At 35.5% G+C, this 23,378-nt stretch overlaps 1 protein-coding gene and 1 long non-coding RNA gene across 2 annotated transcripts in view; both read right to left on the reverse strand.

Annotated features, from left to right (window-relative positions):
* LOC140695599 (uncharacterized) overlaps positions 1-6,032 on the reverse strand; it is a 77,126-nt gene extending 71,094 nt beyond the window's left edge. The window contains exons 1-2 of the long non-coding RNA XR_012071251.1: positions 5,877-6,032; positions 5,407-5,564 (exon numbers count right to left, since the gene is read on the reverse strand). This is a non-coding gene — a long non-coding RNA (uncharacterized lncRNA). The remainder of the gene's footprint in view (positions 1-5,406; positions 5,565-5,876) is intronic.
* A 4,024-nt stretch (positions 6,033-10,056) lies between these two features.
* The window catches only part of WDR36 (WD repeat domain 36), a 38,804-nt gene continuing 25,482 nt past the window's right edge, over positions 10,057-23,378 (reverse strand). Inside the window, exons 17-23 of the mRNA XM_072958283.1 lie at positions 19,934-20,041; positions 17,750-17,847; positions 17,210-17,355; positions 14,711-14,830; positions 14,446-14,527; positions 12,957-13,144; positions 10,057-12,006 (exon numbers count right to left, since the gene is read on the reverse strand). Of these exons, the coding sequence (XP_072814384.1) occupies positions 11,857-12,006; positions 12,957-13,144; positions 14,446-14,527; positions 14,711-14,830; positions 17,210-17,355; positions 17,750-17,847; positions 19,934-20,041 (892 nt within the window). The 3' untranslated portion in view covers positions 10,057-11,856. The remainder of the gene's footprint in view (positions 12,007-12,956; positions 13,145-14,445; positions 14,528-14,710; positions 14,831-17,209; positions 17,356-17,749; positions 17,848-19,933; positions 20,042-23,378) is intronic.

Here is a 23,378-nt window from a genome sequence, read left to right on the forward strand (position 1 = left end):
CCTCAAAGGAGGCATTAGGTAGGCACCCAGGTGAAATCAGAGGGAACAAAGAAAGACAGATTTACAATTGTGAGAAATTTTATAGAACCAGTCTTCCATGTTTGAGAACTTGTGGGGCATTGCAGACCTGCTGTCTCTCTCTCTGGAAAAAGGCAGAGGCTCACTCAGGCGTGCCAACATGACATAGCCAGGAATGAGGACCATGTACTAAGCTATTTCTCACACTGCTCCCCAATCCAGGAGGGTTAGGCCTCTCACAGGCCAGAATAGTATAGGAAATCAACTCTCAATATAACCTTATGAGGCAGAATTCTTTTTATTCTCTTTACAGATGAGGAAATTGAGAGACAAAGAAATTAAGGTCCTTGAGCTAGCAAGTGGCAGAGCTCTGCTTAGAGCCAGGTGCTTCTGATTACAAAGTATTCTAATGTCATGTTTTGTGCCAAACTCTAAGTTCAAAGTGGAGACAGTTTAGGTGACTGAAGGTTAGCAGAATATGCCATTTGGGCATAAGGATTATTTTGAGCTAAAGCTCTTGAAAAACAGCAGGTGCAAGAAAAGTGCTTTAACCTCTGCTTTTATTCTTGAAAACAAGAGATAAAACTACCATGTAAAGACTGGCCTTCTTATCTTGGGAGAAAGAAACATTATTATCACCAGAGACTGGAAGTCAAGACAGAGAGAATTCTGTACAAGCAGATCTTGTTAAAATACTTCTTTAAGCCTCCCCTTATATTTAGTTACTTTCCCATAATCACCTCTCTTTGTTCAACTTACTATAAGAGCATTTAGGTCATTTGCCACTTCTGTGGGTTTTCATTTCCTTATGAGGATTCTCCTGTCACATAAAACTTGAATGTAATAAATCTGTATGCTTTTCTCCTATTAAATGCTTTTATGTCAATTTAATTCTCAGGCCCAGCCAGAGATTCTAAGAGTGGATCCCTAACTACAATTGGCAATTCCATTTTCCATAGCCAACAACTTTCTGGTTGTCATGAAAAAGTGCCAAACAATATGGGTTTTTAAAGAGGCAGTTTAGCAGCAACTATTTCGAAGTTAGGAGAAGAAAGAGATATATTTTTAAGTCTCTATAATAAGTTTGATGAGAAAAACACAGAATACTCTATATTCTATGTTATTCACATTTGTTTTTTCAGAATTCACTTAAAAATGTAGCATTAGTTGTTCCTGGAAAGTGATGTGACGTGTTTTCCCTCCTTAAAATATGTCATTTCCCTTTCTGTCACTTCCTTAATGGAAAGCAAATTTTATTATGTCTTTTATTTTAAAAGTAAACATTCTTTTTTTCTGAATATAGCATATTTCCATGGAGATGATATTGAGATGGCTTTTAATTCAATATAAATCCATGGAAAATGTTCTGAAACCTTCCCTAGCATCTTCTAACATTAACAATTTTACATGTTTAGATGAGTGACCGATAAGGAATCAGCTGCTTGCCATCCCCTGATTGAAATATCCTTTCAATCCTTAATTTTCACAAGGTGTTGCTACCGACAGATGAGGTGCTGAGAAAATGACTCATCAGCACTTTGTCCACACATACTGGACTAGACCTGAGTGAGACTGCTTTAAGTTCTTCATGCTGAATAAGCACAGGCCTCCAAGAATCAGCAGAGGGCACTCTGACCCAGCCAAGGTGTGGCTATGCTATCATGGGTTTATGCATGTGCCCCAACTCATCGAGACGTATACATTATATGTATGTAACTTTTTATATCAATTATACCTCAATAAACCTCAAAAAAACAACTCTGTGAGCAGATACTATGTTTATACTGACACTGCAACGTGAGGACCCGAGGATAGTGGGTCACTTGAGAGCAACAAGACCATCTGATACCAGCCCTTTAGTTGAAGGAAGCCTGGAATTTAGTCAGCTATTAAAAAGCAAATTTATACAGGAGAACAGGGTCACACCTTGTTACAAATGTCACTTTTGGCTTTAAATCTTACCTTCTGGATTATTTTCTAAGAACCATACTGCTGCCAATCTGAGAAGAGTTGTGTTCATCACTCATAGCTACTCAGAAAGAAAGAGCCAGTCTCACACGTCAGAATACTGAACTATGTGGATGAGTTTCATTCCTTAATATCCATTCACTTTCACTTCATACTAAAATATTTGACTACTGTTATATATACACCAAATTTCTTTCATTTAAATCATATTTAACCCATAATTCAATAAAAACAATTTCCAGTAAACCACAAATGATGTAGTTTTTGTCTTTGGTATTATGAACCAAAGACAGTGTCCACTGCCAATGTTACAGCAATGTCTGCCATTTCTTCCTTCCTAACAGCATCCCAGTTTCATGTTTAGATAGTGTCCTTTGCTCTCTTTCTCAGCCCTGGGGTATAAATTATGTTTGATCTAAGTTAGTCATTTCTCTTGATCAGTGACTGGCCAAGTGGTAGTTCTGTGAGCCAGTTCTGTCCAGTGACACTTAAGGAGAATCTGTTTAGGTGGTGATTAGTGGTCTTTCCTATTAAAAGAACAAAGCCTCAGAAGGATAAATAATTTTGCTTCTCTTCCTTCTTTCCTTCTTGGAAAGATTTTACAAAGTCTGATGTCTACAGTTGCTGGCAACCATCTTGAGACCACAAAATGACAGGCATGAGGAACCTTGCTCCCATCATACAAAATAAAAACCAGAGGGAAAAAACCCTATGTCCTTTACAGCACCTTTAAATAATTTAACCAATGTGAATAAATGCCTACCTCTAGATTTCTTGACGTATGAGAAAAATAAGTCCCCATTTGTTCTAATCATGGTTAGTTGGGACTTTGTTACTTAATCCTCAAATTATTTTTAACTGATAGAGAATTGTTTCTCCATTTAAGGGAAAGAGTGTGTTTTTATTTGTATGAAAGATAGTATTTTATTATTGTTGCTGGGAACCTTAAGTATGGAAGAATGGTGTGTGCTGAACAGCCAAGGAAAGAACTACAGGGATATATATATCTCCTGCTTTTTCACTCCAAATACCTTCTGAACACTCTTCCTAGGTTTGGAGAATTTCCCACTTAAAGTCTCTGCATCCTCAACAAAGAATCTAGAACCTCACTCTGTTGGCCTCCCTTGTGATTTGGGTACAGCCATGAGCCTTAGACTGTTCCAAATGGATGCACCCACATGACAATGTGAATTGTAAGTCATTGCAGTGGAGGAGGTACTGTGCACAAGCTGTTCCAAGGGGAGTGTTGGCCAAGATCCCCAGCCTTCAGAGGTATCAGAGATATCCAACGCCCAAGGCTGGCCATGCAAGGGACTTGGGGTGACCTGGACATCACTCTTAGCCACACAGGCCACAAAAGATTTGGAAAGATTCCTAATGGTCTTTAATAATTTTTTCTTGCTGAAAATAGCTGAAACTGATTCTAAACACCTAGATTGATACATTTCATTATCTTAACAATTTAATAAGCACTCTTTATTTATCACTTCATTGTCTTGGCCTAAAGTTTGCCATTTAGTCCTCACCGAACTCAACAGACCACTGATTCCAACTAAATCTGATGTTGAATGGGGTCTCAAAACCTGAGGCTGCCCTGACCCTACTGGCTCTCTGGGAGGATGTAAAAGTACTGATTCATACTCTTGGAACATTAGGTTTTAGGCATTTTCAGATATGAGCACTGGTATTGCATAGTATATGCCAACACCTCTTGAAGGTTATGTATTTCTTTAACCAATCAATTAGGGCAGTAATTCTCAGCATTTTTGGTCTCAGGGCTCCACCAAGCTTTGGTTATATAGTTATATTTATTAATATTTCCAATATTTGACATAGTGAGATCAAAGAGTCAAATAACTTCTGAGTCTTATTATGAAAATGTTTTTTCACATTTTGCTGACTTTCTGAAAGAATTTCAGGAACCCCCAGAGAACACTGTATGACTCTATGAAAACCATGGAATTGAGTATTTACTGAATACCTGTTGTGTGCACAACATTGAAATGGACTTTATACCAAGTTTGTCAGCTGAAGGTGATAGCACAAACAGAGGCAGAGCCATGGAAATATGACTACCATGGTGACAAAAGAGGAGAAAACCAACCGAGCTGAGTACTTTAAAGAGGAGGGAAAATAGTGAGAGACACTTTCCCATATGACCCTAAATGTCTCCAGGAAATGCTATTTGTTCAAGGATTTTGCTACATAAGAACTATAAGAAAAAAGGCCTATTGTTTAAAAAAAGAACAAAATTTTTTAAGGATTAATATTTTTTTCAAAGATAAAATTGGTTTCAAGTGACACAAGGTGTGGTATATTTGTTGAGTGATTGTCATTTTCCAGCAGGAAGAATGGTAATTTCCCTCTGTGGGCTCTGGTAAAGGGTAAAGAGATAAGCTAATGTGATACTGCCTCTCTTTGCCACTTAGTTCATGAAGAATCAAGTGGGTTATATCTGCTTATCACTGAAGGTGAGTAAAACTCTCCACCCCAATATTCCTCAAGCTTTCTGAGAAACTTCAGGCACGTACCACACCATTTAGGTGAGGATCTGTTTTGCCAGTTGCCCTTCCCACCACTTCCTGAGCTCCAGGCTCAGCCCAGTGCCAGGTGAGTCATGGCCACTTACATGGCTTTCCTACATCCCAGCTCATGTCAGCCAAGTGTGAAGAGAAGATGGGACCTGGAGATTATCAGCACCTGTCAAAAAGCCAATGCTAGGGACTTGCATCCCCAAGCGAGTTGTGGGCATGTCAAGTTTGGAGGTTTGTGGGAAGGTCCAGTGATTCCAGCAGCAACCACAATTGTAACTCCAGGGGTTGCCTTCTAGGAGGAAGCGAAATTCTGGCCAGCCACATAGGATATATGTACATAATAGGATGTATGTGTGAATGGATGGATAGTAAGATATATACAAATAAATTTTATTTGAAAAACTAGATGAGGGGGGTGGGTATAGCTCAGTGGCAGAGCACATGCTTAGCATACATGAGGTGTTGGGTTCAATCCCTAGTACCTCCATTAAATAAATAAATAAACCTAATTACTGACCCCCAAAACAAACAAAAAGAACCCCAAAAAGGAAAAAAAAACTAGATGAAAAGAGTGAAAAAAGGGAAAATAGAGTAAAAAAAAAAACTAAATATAAAGAGTACTGAAATGTACATATAGCAATACCGAGAATTAACAGTTAACACTGTATCCTATTTTGTCTAATTTCAGATACAAATACATAAAACACTGCAGAAAAGTTAAAATTTCCATTATATCCAGTTCAAGAAGAGCTGGCCTCCACACTCCCTAGAGACAAGTAGCATGGATTTAGCCACCGTTGTCTTTCCACTGACTTTTTCACTTCCCCTTGGTCTGAATTCTCTCTCCCTCTCCTCCACGCCTCCACACGCGCACCCCGTCACCCACCTTTCTTCTGAGCTCCTGGCAGTGTCCTCTTCTCCACAGAGGCAGATGCTCTCCTCCTGTGTGGCTAAACTCCTGGAGTTGGGGGTCAGGCACTTTATCTCATTTGTGTCGGTATTTCCACACCTTGTTGCACCCCGCACAGGATGCTGAATGAACCACTGAGGAAAGGAAACGGGATGGACTGAGGGAAGCACACGGTCTCCACAGGCATCTATTTCCTCACCCGTCACGGTCGCGCTCGTGCTGAGCTCTTCACCTCACGTCCTTGCCACCTCAGCAGCAAGACGCGGACAACTCACCCCGCCTCCTGCCTCCACCTTCCCTTCGGGCCAGCCCGTGTCCAAGGCGCCCAGAGCTAACACTAGCACCCAGCCTCCGGGGGAGTGGCCCTCACATCCACCAGGCCTAACAGGCAGGGCCCGGCCGATTCCTCGTCCAAGCCTCTCCACATTTGGCCATCTCGTACTAACCCGTTTCCTACAAGAACCAAGAGGTGGTGTCTTCTGAGAAAAAAAGAGTAGCTCCCCACCCCCATTTTATCTCTTCATACGCATTGGTTTTCTAAGTTGTAATCAAATCCTTTGTTAAAAAAAAAAAAAAGAGCAGCAGCAGGCGTCCCCCAACATCGTACTCTCTCACGCAGGTGTCGCGCACTTTTGGAAGCTCCCAGAGACCGTCTGTCCGCACACGCACACGCACACGCACGCACGCACGCGCGCTCCGCACTCGGAAGCAAGCTCCAGGCGCTCGTTTAGCTAAGTGTGAAGGGTCAGATCATTGCACTGAAAGAGAGTAAAGTTAAATGGCCAACCAAAAGAATACGAAAGAATGAGTTAAAACCAAACAAGGACGAGTCCTTCTATGTTTTGTTTTCTCAAGAGCGTGAAACAGCGCCTGAGACTGCGTAGGTGCTCGGGAAGTAGGATCTGATGAGACAGAATGAGTAAGTCAATGATGCAAGGAAGGAGCGAAACACTGTGCTGGATGGGGACGCGATCACCTTTTGGTATTTTATACTTCTTAGAGACTCAATCCACATGGTCAGGTGAACCCAGGCTGGAAAAATCCACGCACCCGCCACTAATTAGGCCACTGCGCTTGCATAATCTTTAGAGAGCAGAGTGTGGCCAGCAGTGAGGAAACAAGGCCAGAGTTATGGGACTGAAGCCAGACTTGAAAAGTTCAGATAGAGAAAAAGAGCCAAAATGAATACGTTGTAAAGATTGATTAGTCAGATATAGTGGGAAAAATTAAAACGGAAAAAATTTTGATTTGAATATGCATTCCTGGCTGTAAAAGACATTGCTAAAAATTATTTGTCTAATATTTATGCCATCCTTGTTTTTCCATGAACATTAACTCATTGTTATCTGCGTGTCTGTGGTGTAGATAAACCACTTTTTTGAAAAATGAAGATGAAACCTAATACTGAATATTTTATGTACTTCTTTAGAGACATTTAGAATCCAGCTGGAATTGGAAACTAGCATAATTGGAATTGGAAATTCAGCCTACAGTACAGACACGGAAAAAAAAAATACCCACAGAATTCTTTATATAACGGACTCAATTTCATCCTAAACCCTCATACCACTGGATTCCAGAGGAGTCCGGGGAAACAAATTTACCAAAAGTACCTCAGTCCCTTTTATATTAGTTTAGGTTCCTGTAAATAAATGTTTAGTGAAATTTTATGTTCAGATTTCCTACTACAGCTATTTTTCTTCTCAGTAGTTCACCTCTCCGTGGATGGCATGTGGGTAAAGGAAAAGCCTTCTGTGTTGGCGGATCCTCCCCACCTCCTCCCTCCACCCACCACCATGCATTTAGCCTGTGCTCTAAGTCTCAGCTAGCCTTCCAATTGGGCCCTGGGTGAGGATGGTGCTGCCACACATGGCTATGGGGTCCTGGCTCACTTTGTCACAGTGTCTCTATAACCAGCCTGTGGACACTATACTCTAAGCTCTCTCCCTCGTTCCCCTCAGGAAGCAGGTGGAAAGTTCAGAACTCTTCAAATGGCATCCACAGTCATGGAAAACTGTGAACTGTCACAGGCCTCTCCCTCTGCCTAAATATGTTACCATACAATTACCCTCTATGATTCAAAGTTTAAGTAGGCTCACTGAGATTCTATTTCAAGATTTGTTTAAAGATAATCACTTTCTAATTAGTTTAAGGGGAAAATATATAAATTCAGAGCCACTGGCATCTGTATTGCAAGTTTTAATCACTTATGTTCCCATCACAAATAAAATCCTGACACATACTAAGTCCTCAATAAATACCTGATAAATCAGGGAATGAGGAGAGATCTTGACTGAACAGTTAACCATTAATTAGGAGAGCAAAAAGGAGAGATGGAGAGAATGACTAATTCCTGTGGAACTCATAGATCCAGCAGTAGGTAAAGCCAATTTTTATCCCTGGACTTTGCAGACTCACATATTTGAATTAGGTTTCAGTCACTTGCAACCTAGCAATTAATAAAAAGGCATGATCCTATATAACTTACACTAATAAATTTCAAAATCTAGATTAAAGCCATAATTTGTAAGGAAAATACAATTTAGCAACAATGACTTGAGAAGAGAAAGAATATCCAATTAGTTCAGTAACTATAGAAAAAATTAAGTAGGTAAAAATCACCATGTAATAAAGACCTTATGGAAGACATTTTTTTCCCCTTTAGACAAGTTTAAAAATATATCAGGGGTAGATGAAATTCCATGAAACAGGCAAATGTACCAATTTCATCTCCCTTATAAAAAGTTGGTATTCCAGAAATGAAAATATGATTCTATGTTACAAATCTTTGAATAAAATTCACTAAATTACATCAAAGATACTGATTTTCTAATATATGCTGGAAAAAATCACTTGATAAAATTCTATACCTACCTCTAGTTTAAATTTTTCAAGTAGCAAATTGGTAATAAAATAGAACTTAACCAAGGATATCTACCAGAAATTCAGACTATCCTTAATGGTAGAACATTAAAAGCGTTTCTACTAAAGTCAGTAACAACACAAATTTTTGCTAAGCACTGCTAGTACCCAACATTCTTTGCCATATTGCTAAAGCAATCCTAACTAAAAACAAATAAGTGAAATATGAATATTGGATAGAAAATAAAGGCTCATCAATTGCAGAAGATGGGATTCTCTTGGATTTTCTCAGACTATATTAACAAAGTTTTAAGAGTTCTGCAGTATCATAATAGATCAGCATATAAAAATCAAATTGCTTTTACCATGACAATAACCAATTATAAAATACATTAGAAAAAAGATGTATTTCATTATAACAATGAAAATAAAATCCCCAGAAATAAATCTGTTGAAAAATATATGATCATATAAAGAAATTTTATGAAACCAAGAGAAGCCTACATCTGGTTTAATGAAGACATAGATTGCTCCTGAAGAGAAATACTACACAATCTGCAGTTAGTTGAATTCACAGATGCAGAACCAAGGATATGGAGGAATGACGGATATGGAGAGCCAACTATAAATTCTACACAGATTTCAATTGTGCGGTAGGTTAGCACCCCTAACTCCTTGCTTGTTTAAAGGTCAACTGTAATTCTCTTCAAATCCATATGATAAATTTAATGCAACTAAAATCAAAACTTCAAAAAGAATGTCTGCTCACCAACAGACAAGTTTTTGAAAACATTAGGAATGTTTTTCCCCCACCATCTCTGACAACAGCAGAAAACTATACTCTAAGTGATATATTATTAGGAATATAAAATATCTCAATTAAAGAATTTAGCACATGATAAAATAGCATTCCAAATGAGTAAGAATGGACTTCAATAAATGGTTTTTGGACTTTTGAATAAAAGTAGCTCTGTACCTTATTACAGTCTTCACAAAAATAAATTCCAGATGGAGTCTGGAGACATATATGGTAATTAGCTTAGAAAAAATTACAAAATATGCTCTATATTTTGAAATAAGTCATAAAATACTTATCAATTTGACTATACATAAGTATAAAATATCTATTTAAAAGAGACAGCAAAAGTAAACACAAGTGACCAACTGGGAGAAAACACTGTAGCAGATATACAATATTAATATCTATCTAAACTATATGAAAAACTCTTTAACAAATCCAAAAGACAAATCATACAACAGAAAAATAAGCAGTATTGGCAAAGGGCAATTCACACATGAAATACAAGAACAATCTAAAATAAATATATGAAAAGATACCCATCCTCACTAGTGTCAGATCTTTTTAATATAAACAATGAAAATGATAATTTTTCACCCATTAAGTTAAGTAAAATTTTTAATCTAAAAATTGAATGTCCTCAAGGATATGGGAAGCAAGTACTCATTCACTGCTGAGGAGAATCTTTAAATTGATAGCCATTTTGGAAGCCAACTGAAGTATCTCTTTAAAACTGCCTAACTGTCCCAGCTGTTCAAAGCTTAAGCATATTCCAGAGAAATCCTTACATACACATAAAGAGTCATGCAGGATGATATTCCTTCAGCACTGTTTGTAAAGAGAAAAAAGGGCGGAGGAACTACCCTAGTGTCCATTGTAAGCTAATGTGGAACACTATACAAAAGTAAATAGGTGAGATTAGGAGAAATACGCAAATAAATAAACCAAGTAGAAAAGTTGCAGAATGACATTCATATATTTATGTAAAAACGGAAGCAATAGTTTATTTCCTGTAGCTATATATAACATGTATATACATTCACAGAAAAAGGTCTAGATGGAAAGTTAACAACTGCTACTTCAAGGGAAGTTACTGGGATTGAAGGTGATTATCAAACATAGACTTGTCTTTGATGTTTTTACAAGTAAAATGCAGTCATACTACATTTGTAATTTAAAATGTAAAGAAAAAGCAGTACGGATTGATACATTTTAAGAAAAATTATACACACAACACATAACCTTTGTTTTTCTTTCTCCCACCCTTCCTTGATGGCAAATATACAGAAAATGTTCTGGAAGATTACCTGCCAAAATGATGCTTTAATAGTATTTAAAGATACCACCAATAAAAACAATACACTCAACTCCTGTATTCTCATCTGAAAAAGAAAGTTCAAGATTTATCATAGCAATACAATTTCAGTTTGGAACTTTTAATACTGTTTTAGGTATTTACAATTTTCATTCACATGGTACATAATTATATACTGAATTTAGCCATGTCTTTAGAATATAGTATTTGGGGTGTAGGGGAATACAGTTTTTAATGTTTAAGTTAGAACTTCAGTCATTATTAACATTTCAGTCAATAACTGTTAAGTTTATAAACATTTCTAAACGAACAAAGCACATAACCAAACTCACTTATTTCTTTAACAGTTTACTAACTCTACATTTCACCATAGACAAAACTGTTTTGACGATTAAACTTATCATTAATCAACTCCTTCTGAGGACTCTCCCTTCTGGAGATTATTCTATAAAACTACATCCTAATTAGAATGGTATTGGCTTTCAAATACAACCAGCTGAATTTCATGAATGACACTACTTTTGAGTATAGTATAAAAACTAAAAAAGTTTTTAGAACAGTGTGCTTTTAAAAATTGCTTATTTTTAACTCACATATTGCTGAAGCCTTGAATTACAAAAACAATGATGATGAGAAAAGCTATCTAGTTTCACAATGGTTATGAAAGAAAAGTATAGTCAGTAGTTTCTTCCCAAATAAAAAGGTCAACAGTGAGGAAGAAAAACCTTTGAAGGGTATCTTCAATGGAATCTGGAATTTCCCTCACCTATCCTAGGTATCTGTCCAACTGTGTCCTGTAGCAAGCTGCCTTGTGAAAGTGCCTCTCATCATATTCATGATAAAAGAACAAGTTCCTTTAGAAAGGTTACAATAGAGAGAGCACTAGGGCAGTGTTAGAAAATCTGGATATGTCACTGAGATCCTAAGCGGACCACAGCAGCTTCCTGTTCTGCAATTCAAGAGGCTGTACTGTCTGACACGCCTGCTGGCTCTAAGAGTCAATGACCTGTTTTCATCAAAGGCCATTAAGGAAGGAAACATGCCTTTTTACCTCGTAACATGAGGGCACTTTTACAACTATATTATGTATCAGTTTTATCTTCAGTTTAATTCAGTAATACTTTACATGAAACACTCAGTACACCTCATGTTACAGATATCAAAAAAAAAAACCCACAAGCTGGTGATAATTTAAAAACAAGTCATAACTGATGTGAAGAGATTCAGAAAGTAAGTCATTAGAGAGGATTCTCTACATCTTTGAAATAAAAGGCAGGTATAATTTTATTTCAGGAAAGTATTTAGCATTTAAAGTGGAGAATGACTGACAACTCAGTAGTGCCAGCATTTATTTTCTTTTCACATTGAGACTTAGAAAACAAGGTACGAGTTAAACTCTCAACCCCTTTAATATAAAAGTCTGATTTATTTAGTCACGTAAGTTTTTTCTTTATAATAAAGCACTTTTTATATAATTTAAAACACACATGCTTTGATTGAACAGTGATTGTAAATGGATCCAGTTTTCTTCCAACTGTGATGACAACTCTGTCATTTCTTCTAGAAGTACTGGCTCTGAAGGAAGCATTTTAAGGTGTAACTAAAAAGAAAAAATGATAGTTCATTTAAGAAAACTGAATTTTTTTCATTCTGGATTTAACTTTTTTTACCAAGGAACCTTAGAAAATACTATTTTCTGTGCTTCTTTTAAGTTTCTCCTTTCACTGTAACCCACCGGTAACTAACGGCAGAAAGGCCCTTTGCTTTATTTTCTAAAGATTTAATTAAATTTATATTCAGGAACTAAACTTGGTAAATTTGGGAAGAATATAGAAACAATATGTGGTATTCCTATTTTTTTATCCTACATGCTATCATCTAAGTATCTACTTTTTAAGTAATTTAAAATAAATAGATCAAGTGAAAACTCACTTTAGATATTAATGGGATCAATGAAGACTCATATCTATCACTGAAAATCAGCATCATCTACCTTCTTCAATACATTATACTACTGAAGTAAACATGAGTTCTCCATTATATTAACCATAAAAGCAATTCTGTTATTGCCAAAACATTTGAAACTCCTTCAAACAAGACAGAAGTAAATATTTTTATTTCAGCAGTACAAAGAATAAAACAAAACAAAACATAAACATAAAACCTGACTCTCTCTTCACAAAATGTAACTACTTTAAGTTAACAGTTTAGTATACTGATCAATTGGATGATACAGAAAAGTCAGGAGACTGAGTCAAGACTGTGTTGAGTTAAAAACAAAACACAACACAACAAAAAACAACTAAAAGCTGCTGTGCTGTCCAGCTATCCATTATGGTAGTCACTAGGCACAGAAAGCTATTTAAATTAATTACATCTCTATAAAATGAAAAATTCAGTTTTTCAGTCAAATTACCCACAATTCAAGTGCTCAGGAGCTACATGTGGCAAGTGTGAGTATGGAACATTACCACCTTTGCAGAAAGTTCTATAAGACATTACTCTAGAGGACGGCAAGATGGGAAGTTCTGTCTTACATTTGAGACTTACCTTTAGAAACAATGCAAGGTATGCCTGGGCTAACTCAAAATCACGCTTTCTTTCCAACATCATCCGGATCATTTTCAAGAAGCTCTTCATATCTTCTATAGAACCACCACAATCCGGAGACAAACTTCGCAGTTCTGTTTCAATTCCAGATGGGCCTAATTCTTTCAGAAGGTTAAAAGCAGTTTCATCTGCATTAAGTTTTAATAAGAATCCAGTTATTACCTACAATCATTTCATTTAGGAAACTAGTTTTCATTTCAAACCCCAAGCAACATGTACTTAAAATGCACAGGAAATTTCCTGTGGCTTAAATTACTGAAAATGCAACAACAACAACAACAAATTTAACTTTTTTTCCTATTAAGACTGTTAAAGAAAATCTAATTAATGCCAAGCATCAGCCATTTTAAGATGCTCATAAATCAGTAAGAATAAATCCAAATAAAAGAAGGCTATAGAGGTATATGCCAAGTTATTAACAGCAGTTGCCACTGGGAATAAGATGAGGTGGGGAAATTTATTTTTCTTTCTTTCTATTGTTACAAAAATTATGAAAATATCACATGATCAGTAAGAAACACTAACAATACAGAAATATATGAGGGGAAAGACTCCACATTATTCTTTCCCACTCCAAATCTACTTCTTTTCCCTAGAGGTAAGCACTCTTATTTCATACGTATCCTATGAAAATGTATTCTATATACTTACAACTATTTTATAAGAGGCATTTTTTTATTACAATGGCAATGATTATGCTTTCAGCTTTTTGAAAAGGAACACCAATGACAAAAGTCTAATACATCTTATTTTCTGCTCTGCGGTACATACTAAATAATAGTGTTTTTCTTCTTTGTTCCTTCATAAACATATTACTCCTTTTATGATCCTGCTATTCTTTACCACCTACAATGATCCATCAGTACCATTCTTTGACTTCTGCCAATGTGTACTCAAGTGATACTGGTATGAAAACAAAAGCATGTGGGTCAGAAACTAAGAAGGTAAGTCAAACAGGCTGTGATTTTGTTAACTGCTCATAGCTCTTGTTTATCATTATTAGCTAGACTGTAGCTGTCAAAATTTAAATCTATTAACATTTAATAAATACATTTTAAAATTGCCTTTTTATGAGATAATTTGGTAATATCTGAAATTACCTAAGACAAAAGTCTCCTCTGTATTGCAAACTATACTGAAAATCAGATTTGTAAGTAAAAACAAAAGCAAAAAAAAAAAATCCAATTTTCCATAAAGAATGAAATGTTCTCAAAAGATTACTATATAATTTCAATATCATCTGAGTTTAGTGTCACTCCTTTAATACAACACAAAGCTAAAATTACTTCAAATTAAAACCAAAATTTCAATCCTTCTGGTTTTTACTTTCAGCTACTGAGAAACCTGCTAATATTTCATCCAATTTCTCTTCATATAAAGTAAAATAAGCTAACAATATTTGGTAAAAATATTTTATAATTTAACTTACATTTATTATCTACCAGTCCTTCTTCAAGTTTCAAGCAGAAATCTGATTTTTGAGCCAAAATTCCAAGATTTACCACTTTAGACTTAAACAAAAACAAATATACATTATTCAAAAACCACAAATATAACAAAAATTATAGTTTCTAATTAAAAGCTATTATTAATTTCCTCTATGTCTGTAAACTTGGGTCTTGGTTAAGAACTACAAATGTACAACACAAAACAACACACCCCATGTACTTAAAATGCTCCAATTTAGTTTTTACCTGTTGAGGATCATTATTTTGTTCAGGTGCAGCATATCTGGGTACAAGGCCAGGAATTGTTGGAATAAAAAATGGTGCTGATTTGGGTACTTTGGGTGGTTCCTTTGGTTTATTCTTTTTCTAATTGAGAGAAAATGAGAAAAGGAAAAAAGACTAGTAAATAATTATGTCGCCAAAAGTTTCTAACACTTAATTCCAACTTAATTTTTTAACTCCCAAAAGTAAAAAAATTGAAACTCCTTCAGATTAAGATACTAAAATAAAATCCCAACCAATACATCTTAAGCTGGGCTTCCTAATGCAGACCTCCAGTACCCTTGCTGATAAGGCAGAAGGAAAATGACAGGGTTCAGGAGAAGCTCTAAGACAAACAGAACTCATTTTCCTGAAACATTATATTTACATGATTATTTAGGTGAAGAAATAACAATCAAGTAATTTTGAATTTCCTTTACATTGAAATACAACCCTTTTCACAAAATGGGCTAGAATGCAAAATTTATATGAATGCTCAACAATTTTTTAAGAAAAGAAATTTGAAGCCAGAGGTAGACTCTGCCATTAGAAGTAATTTGGTTAAATTTTTTTATTTTGGGAAGCATGGCTCTAATTCTTCTATTTTGTTGGAATTTTTATTTATTTTTCCTTAGTACTTTGTGTTTTTAAAAAGCAAGAGAATCCTATCACTCATTTATAAAATATTTCAAGTGTTACCAAAATTCTAACAGGAAAATCTCCCTTGAAATTCACACTGACAGAATTTAGTTTTGCTGACTACATTGTTACATATCACTATTTTGGAAGTATTTGATAAGAGAGACTTTCTATGGTAAACTGCCTAATAAAGGAGCCTCACAAGTTTACTTACGCTATCTCTTCCATTCTTTAGGAACTCTACAGAGATTTGCTTTTTGAAAGAAAGCCGGGATACTTGTGGCCGCATGGAGGCACAGCATAAAAGTTACTACACGAAAGCAGGACAAAGTACTGCCAATTACAATGTAAGCACAGGCTTTCTTTGGGATGGTAGAAACTATAGCTAGAGTCACAGTTACCCTTCTAACTCAGAAGGCAGTCACTGAGTTTTGTAAATAAAAGCAAAAGGCTTTAGAGAAGCTCCTTTCTTTTCATAAAACCAAAAGTAGAAAAGTTACGCATGGGACAAATATAAAAATTCTAACTTCTTTCATTCCGAAGGAAATAAAAATATCAGAGGTGTTAGCATATCTCCCTTATAAAGATCATTCACTAAGGTTTCTATATTTTTACGCAGAACAAACTGTATGTTAGCAAAAGGCAGAGTGGTCCCCAAATTTGGCTCAGTTAATTGGGCATTATTCTGATTGCTCCCTCACACTCACCTACCCATACTTTTAAATGAATTGTTTTTAAGCTACTCCATAAAGTACTCTCTTTACAGCTGATGGACTACAAAATATAATAGAGAGATTTCGTAACTATGCTCCTAGACAACATACCTTTATGCTGATGCCCAATCTCTCAGAAAGTGAGTAAGTAAAAAAGCACTTTTAAATTTCTGTGAGTAAAATTAACATGTGAAAACTTCCCTCTTTTTCTTACCCAAGACACACGTATTTTTTCTGGTGCTAAGTTACTAGTTACAAAAATACTTAACACATCTTGTCGTAGTTACGTATGTCAGTGTTCCTTACAATTTTTATAAAAATGCTAGCCCGTAACGTGACTTAGCACATAATAAACCCCTAGTGAATGTGTATATGTGTATATCTAGCTAAATCAAGTTTCATAAAACAACACTCACCCTTATTATCAGAAGATATTCTCTGAAATTTTCTACTCTTGTCTATTCCTTTCAATTGTTTCTGCTACTCACAAATAGGGGTCAAGAGACATGGTTCAAAAAACACTAATTTATGCCATAATTATAATTATCCATTTTTCATGTGAAATTGTAAACTCCTCAAGGACAAAGGGGCTAGCCTTTTTTCACTGCTATTGTCTCAGGACATTAACTAGTATCTAGTACATCTTAACTTGTGTGCCTGGGGCCAACACAGAAAATCTTGTAGCCAACAGAGGAGGGAGTGTGGTATGATAAAGGGTGACTGAAATGTAATTTTAAAAAGACCAATAAAAAGTCTTCTAGTCCCCAAATGCCTAGCAACAGAAACATCACACATTATGGCAGCAATTTTTTTTCTTGCTTCATAAGTTAAACAAGTAATTTATTAGGCTGGGCTTAACACATCTAATTTCTAATGGCTCTGTAGCTACAGGCTGTACTTTTGCTGTACCCAAAGGTCTACTGAGTGCTCTCAAAGTCCACATATAGAGAGAGAAAAAATCTTGTGATGATTGATCACACTGGATTGAACAGCATTCAGCTAAATGGTGTTCTCCTGACTACCTTAGGCATTAACTTCTCCTCCTAAAGCCTTCAAAGTAAGGGAAACTTTACCTACTAATGCTTCTGGAATGTGTCTTTAGGGGCCAATATTAAGTGTACTATTGTATTACCTTAATAATATCAAGATTAAGAAGGTTTTTCCACCGGGATTCAGGAAGGAGTGAAAGAGTCACCAACTGCTCATTCAGCTGTTCTGGGGAGTCATACTCTATCATTTCATCACTTGGTTCTATGGTTTCTTCTGATAACTCTACATCTTAAAAGAAAAAATTTTCAGGTAAAACAAATTAATGCTGAATGAGAGTTTATCACATAAAAGCAACTTATTCATCCTAAACCCATATATTTCATAACATGTTCACTCAGTATAGCCCTGTAAATTCTTTCTATATATTTAGTTCATTTCCTTATTTTCTCATATTAACTACAATTCTCATCACCAGACTCAGGACATTTCTCCTCTGGCATACTATTTGATATCTTGTGAATACCACATTGATTACATTTTTGCATAAATTCATGAAGTCATGCCAAATATTTCATAAGCTAAAAAATACTTTGAATGCACTGAATTTTGCTTTCAGGAGCAATATCCTGAATTAGGTTTACTGTATAACATTTCAAAAATTACTTTGCCATTTTGTGATTACCTTGGCTTTGACAAGTACCAGGAAGCATCACTACTGTAGGAACATAATCAATGGGAAGTGGCCGTAAAGAAACAACTGAATATAGGGAAATATTGGACCTGAGAAATAAAAACATAAGCAATGTTTTAAAAATTATAAAAATAGTTTTTTTCAGAAAAACTCAGTTACTGGTAATAATTTCCACAATCTTGAATTTGGCTACAGATTCTCATGACTTGTAAATTTAAAAAAATATCAAAAATAGATAGTATTAATTTGAAAATGCTTTGGTTCATGTCAGATGACATCACAAGAAAGCTGTGCATAAACATTATTAACAGAGTCTTTATTTTTAATGTAGCACAAAAAAGTACTTATTTGAGAGATGAGCAGTAGATAACACTTTCATAAGGTAATGTAACATCCACATATTCATACTGCTTTGACAAATGGCAACCTTCATATAAAGAAATTATAACTGAAGGAAAGATGGACTTAGAGAGTTAAATCAGGGAGAGAATATGCTGATCAGATCCTTGGGTCTGCTGAACAGTCATGGATTTCCCCTCCTCTAGAATGGTCCTCTAAGTGGCCACGTTTCTGCTACCTGATCCTGTACCATGGCCTTGGACGACTAATTAAGATGTGGACACCTGTCTTAAGGTGGGCTAATCAGATTCTCTTTCGTACACATAATGAATCTGGAATGGAAAATAAAAATTGGTAGTATCAGGTTCTGAGTTATATTACTAGCTACACTATACACCCTTGCTGCTGAGGTACCACAGCTATCATTCTTGTCTTGATTGTTTAAGGTTAATAGATTCCAGGAGATATTCCATTTTGCTTATTAAGGTGGCTAGAGACACAATGCCTATTGTACACTGACTTTACTTTCATACCCTAAAAAGCTAATTATAGAATTTTGTAATCAGAAAAGGAATTCATTTTTCTCTCTTCCTCAGTAAGAGTTAAAAAAAATTAGACATCTGAACTCAGAAAATAGATAAATATTTTTCTAGGCCCAGATAATGGACGATTTATTTTGAACTCTTACATGTTCATGACAGTGGAGCTTGAAGACCACCATAAATATCTTTACATGGTTATGAAAAGTTATGAAAAGCAACTAAAAAGAATCTTAGAAAGCATTTTGCCCACAACTTATTTTATAGATAAAGTAGGCTAAAGTTCAGAGGTGACTGGCCAAGGTCATAAACGGGTTTGGAGTATTGGCAGGAAGACCAGCCCAGCTGGGGATATCCCTTTTCTAACATTTTTCTAACATTTTTTTTTTTATTCAAGTATAGTTGATTTAAAATGTTATGTTAGTTTCAGGTGTACAGCAACGCGATTCTGTTATATATATATATATGTATTCTTTTTCAGATTTTTTTCCATTATAGGTTATTATAAGATACTGAATATAGTTCCCTGGGCTACAAAGTAGGTCCTGGTTGCTTATTTATTTTATATATAGTAGTGTGTATTGTATTAATCCCAAACTGCTAATTTATCCCTCCCCACTTCCCCTTTGGTAACCATAGATTGCTTTCTATGTCTGTGAGTGTATTACTGGTCTGTAAATATTATTTCATTTATATCGTTTTTTTGATTCCATATATAAGTGATACCATATGATATTTGTCTTTCTTTGCCTGACTTATTTCAATCAAAATGATAATCTCTAGGTCCACTCATGTGCTGTAAACAGCATTATTTCATTGCTTTTATGGCTGAGTAATACTGTATGGCATATATATGTATCTTCTTTATCCATTTACCTGTTGATGGACATTTAAATTGCTTCTGTATCTTGGCTATTGTAAACAGTGCTGCTATGAATGTTGGGTGCATGTATCTTTTTGAATTGGAGTTTTCTCAATATATGCCCAGGAGTGGGATTGCTGGATCATACAGTAAGTCTACTTTTAGATTTTTAAGTAACCTCTATCCTGTTCTTCACAGTGGCTGTACCATTTTACATTCCCACCAACAGTGCAGGAGGGTTACCTTTTCTCAACACCCTCTCTAGCATTTATTTTTTGTAGACTTTTTGATAATGGACATTCTGACCAGTGTTAACTATGTGACATTTCCACTTCATAAAAAAAAAAAAAAGGCAATGTTAACAACTATGACTGTTTGATAATATCATCTTTCTTCAACTTCTTACCCAAAAGAGAACTGTATGAAAGAACTTACCATAAATAAATTCCAAGGTGGTCCACATGGGAAGTGGCCAGAAAGTCTCCAGTAGGTGACATAGTAACATTAAGAGGAGCTGAGTCCAACAAAAAGCTGTCTATCAGGCTGTAAAAAGAATAAAAAAAAATTTGAAATCTATCAAAAAGGATGTAATTCACAAAATATATGTTTTCTAAAAGAACAAAGGATAAGAGATGCAGGAAATTTTTGGTTTTGTTTTTGCTTTTAAATTACCAACACCAGAAAGTCATCATTAACAAAGAGCTTTGTCAACTAAGTTACTATGTGAAAATAATCTCCTTAATGAGAAAGACCCCGAACATTAAATAGACCAATTAACTGGAAAAAGAGTTTCAACAATCAGGAGAACACAGGAGGAAATGCTCTGTTTTTCTGGAATGGCATTTTGGTAGACTCGCTTGGAAACCATTCTAAAGATGTCACACATTTAGAATAAATTATCAGCATTCTCCTGTTTTTGTTAATCCAGTGAAAATAATAAAAGATGTAGGGAATAAAAGTAACAAAATAAAATGGCTGTAAATAAGAATAAGAGAATGGTAATGAAAAAAACATTTGAGCAGTTTTACCTGTTTTTCAAATAGGTAACCATGCTATACATGAAACATGAAAATTCAGTCTGTAGAGCACAACCATAATGCAGCTTATGGAAACCAGTCTTACAACTTTAAAATGCTGCAGTCAGGGGTTGAAAAGTTAGGGAATGATCACACCCAAGTAGGAGACTCAGAATAGGCTTTCAGAGAACACAGTGTGTTGAGATGAGCCTTACAAATGGACAGGGGTTCAATGGATGTCAATGGTAAAGGAAGCATTTTCTGGGTGAGGGAAATGTGGAAGGCAAAGCAAGAGAAAACTGTGTAGTGAGGAGTGCAGTCTGGTCTTGAATACCAAACATCTGAATTTTTTACTTTTTAATCAATGGAAAGTCACTACAGGCTTTTGAGCAGATAGTGTATAATCTTCATTTTCATAAGAAAACCTGCTAGCAGAAGATATCTGAACAGGAAGAACAGTGAGATTATGGTTGTAGTCATCTAAAAAGCAATGAAGATCTGAACCAGGATGGTGGCAGCAGGAAGTGAAATGAGGCAAGTTTAAGGAGTAAAGAGAAAGGCCTAACCACTGGCATCTTGCAGAAGAGGCTTCTTAGGCTGGGTAGGAGTGTGAATACTCTGTATACTTTAAGAGGCATATACTGGTTTTAATCAGAACTGTTTTAAAAACTATTTGATTCACTGAAGCCAATACATTATCCATGGGAAGTCATGACAAAATGACCGAAGTTCAGAATCTGCATTAAATAAAACAAAGTATTCAAAAAAAAAAAAAAAACAGCAGTTAACAGTTTTTAGTGCTTCGTGCTAGGAAGTATCCTGAGCACTAGTGCCTACTAGTTTAAGTCTCACAAACTTATGAGGCAGATCTGCCCTTAGTATACATATCAGAAAAATGAGGCCCAGTTAAGATTTGAAAACTTGCTCAAGACAGAAATTAACTGACCTAGACCTGTCATCAAGCAGCCTGCACTCTTAATCACTATAAACTTAGCAAAATCACCACTGAAACTAAAGGTACAACAGTCTGATAGTCTGAAAGCACGTGAACACCCAGGGCATGCCTACACTGGTGATTCATGGAGCAGCTCAAATGTAACATGAAGACTCTCCAATGGACTGTCCTTGATAAAATCTCTCTCTCAATTTGTTCAGCGTGATTAATGCAAACCTTAACTAATGAATGCAAGATTGTAAGACAAGACTAAAATTAGGAGCACTAGAAACAAACCAGAGTGTGTGTGCTCAAGACAATGACTGATGTTTAATTCTCACTCATAGGGAAAAAAGGTGAATAATACATCTGTCTGATTTCTGCTCAGACCTACTTTGGAAACTCACAAGAATAACCACTTCTGAGGATCAAGGAAATTGGGGAAAAGGAAATATTTGCTATATATATATATACATATATACCTATTTATGTATGTATGTGTATATATATGTACACACACACCAAAGATTGTTAAATTATGTTAATTCATTTAATCCAAACAACCCAGAGCAGAAATATTATCTCAATGTATGATGAAGATTAAACCTAAACTCAGCCATTTCAGAACTTACCATTTTCTTTGCTCTCATAGACATATTTTATTTCTATATACATTTTTTAAAAATTTACATGTATTTCTTATTTGTCTTAATTAATATTTGTTCATTAAAAAGTGCAAGTACGTGAGGAGTGAAGCTCCCTAACAGGTTTAAGAATCTATTTGTTATAAAGAGAAATACACTGCTTGAGCAAGTTTATTTAACTTGATACTATAATTATTTTGGCAAATTCATTGTGCAACTTGATTTCCACAGCTGTTATGTGTGGGTAGACTGGCCTTCCATTATGTAAAAGCATCAAATTGAGGAAGATGGTTTCCACATACACAGCACATTTTACGCTGCCACATTAGTTCATAAAGCACAAGTATGCAGGCTTAATCCCAGACCAAACTGCATATAGTCTCCTGCTAATCCTACAACATGAAAAGTCTCAGGTAAATTATAGGATTCTTAAGAGAACATTAAAAAAAATTCCCATTTTAACGGATCAGATTTTCAAACACAGAGCCTTTCATATACAGGTAGCACTAAGTTACTTCTGATTATATTCTGAACAAGTATAGACAATGTTTATATTGTCCAAAATGATGGAATCACCTTACAAAGGAAACTTTAATAAACAGAACAAAGGAAAAATTTTGCCTCAGTGAGAAATGCAAAACAATGTTCTATTCTAATTATTCTCATGTAATGTTCCTCAGAAAGCATGGGGGGGGGGTGAGACAGAACAAAACGCAAAATTCTATTAAAACTGTTTAATTTTATATTTTTCTCACCCCGAAAGAGTTCAACCTAAACTTTTAAAAGATTAAAAGCAACCAGAAATAAACAGTGGTAGGCAATGACAGACAATTGCAAGAATAAAAAATTTCAACTCTGCTTCTCTGAGAATCCTACAAACAAAAGAACATTTTCAGCATTTAAACAAAAAACTTCACTGGAAACAGCTCAGTTCCTATGCAATTTGTTTTAGATAGGCACAATTCCAGATGGATACACCGGTGTGTTGCCACACCCCAAGGTTTACTCACACATAGATTCACTTTTCAGGCTATGTAATGAGTATATTCATTCTTTACGTATTTAAAGTGTTAAGCAAATGATAAAACTGCTTACTGAAGAAAAAACTAGGACTCTCCAAAGGTTGCCATACCACTTATGTTTTTAAAAAGAGGTGGAATCAAAAAACCCAACAGTTACCTATGGTTGTATGATGAAATACTGATCCTTACTTCCTTACTATCTTCTACATCAAGAAAACCATTCATCATTAGATCGTATGACACAACCCAAGCGAGGCTGATAGC

The sequence above is a fragment of the Vicugna pacos genome, chromosome 3 (genome assembly GCF_048564905.1).
Source record: "Vicugna pacos chromosome 3, VicPac4, whole genome shotgun sequence".
In the NCBI taxonomy this organism is placed as follows: Eukaryota; Metazoa; Chordata; class Mammalia; order Artiodactyla; family Camelidae; genus Vicugna; species Vicugna pacos.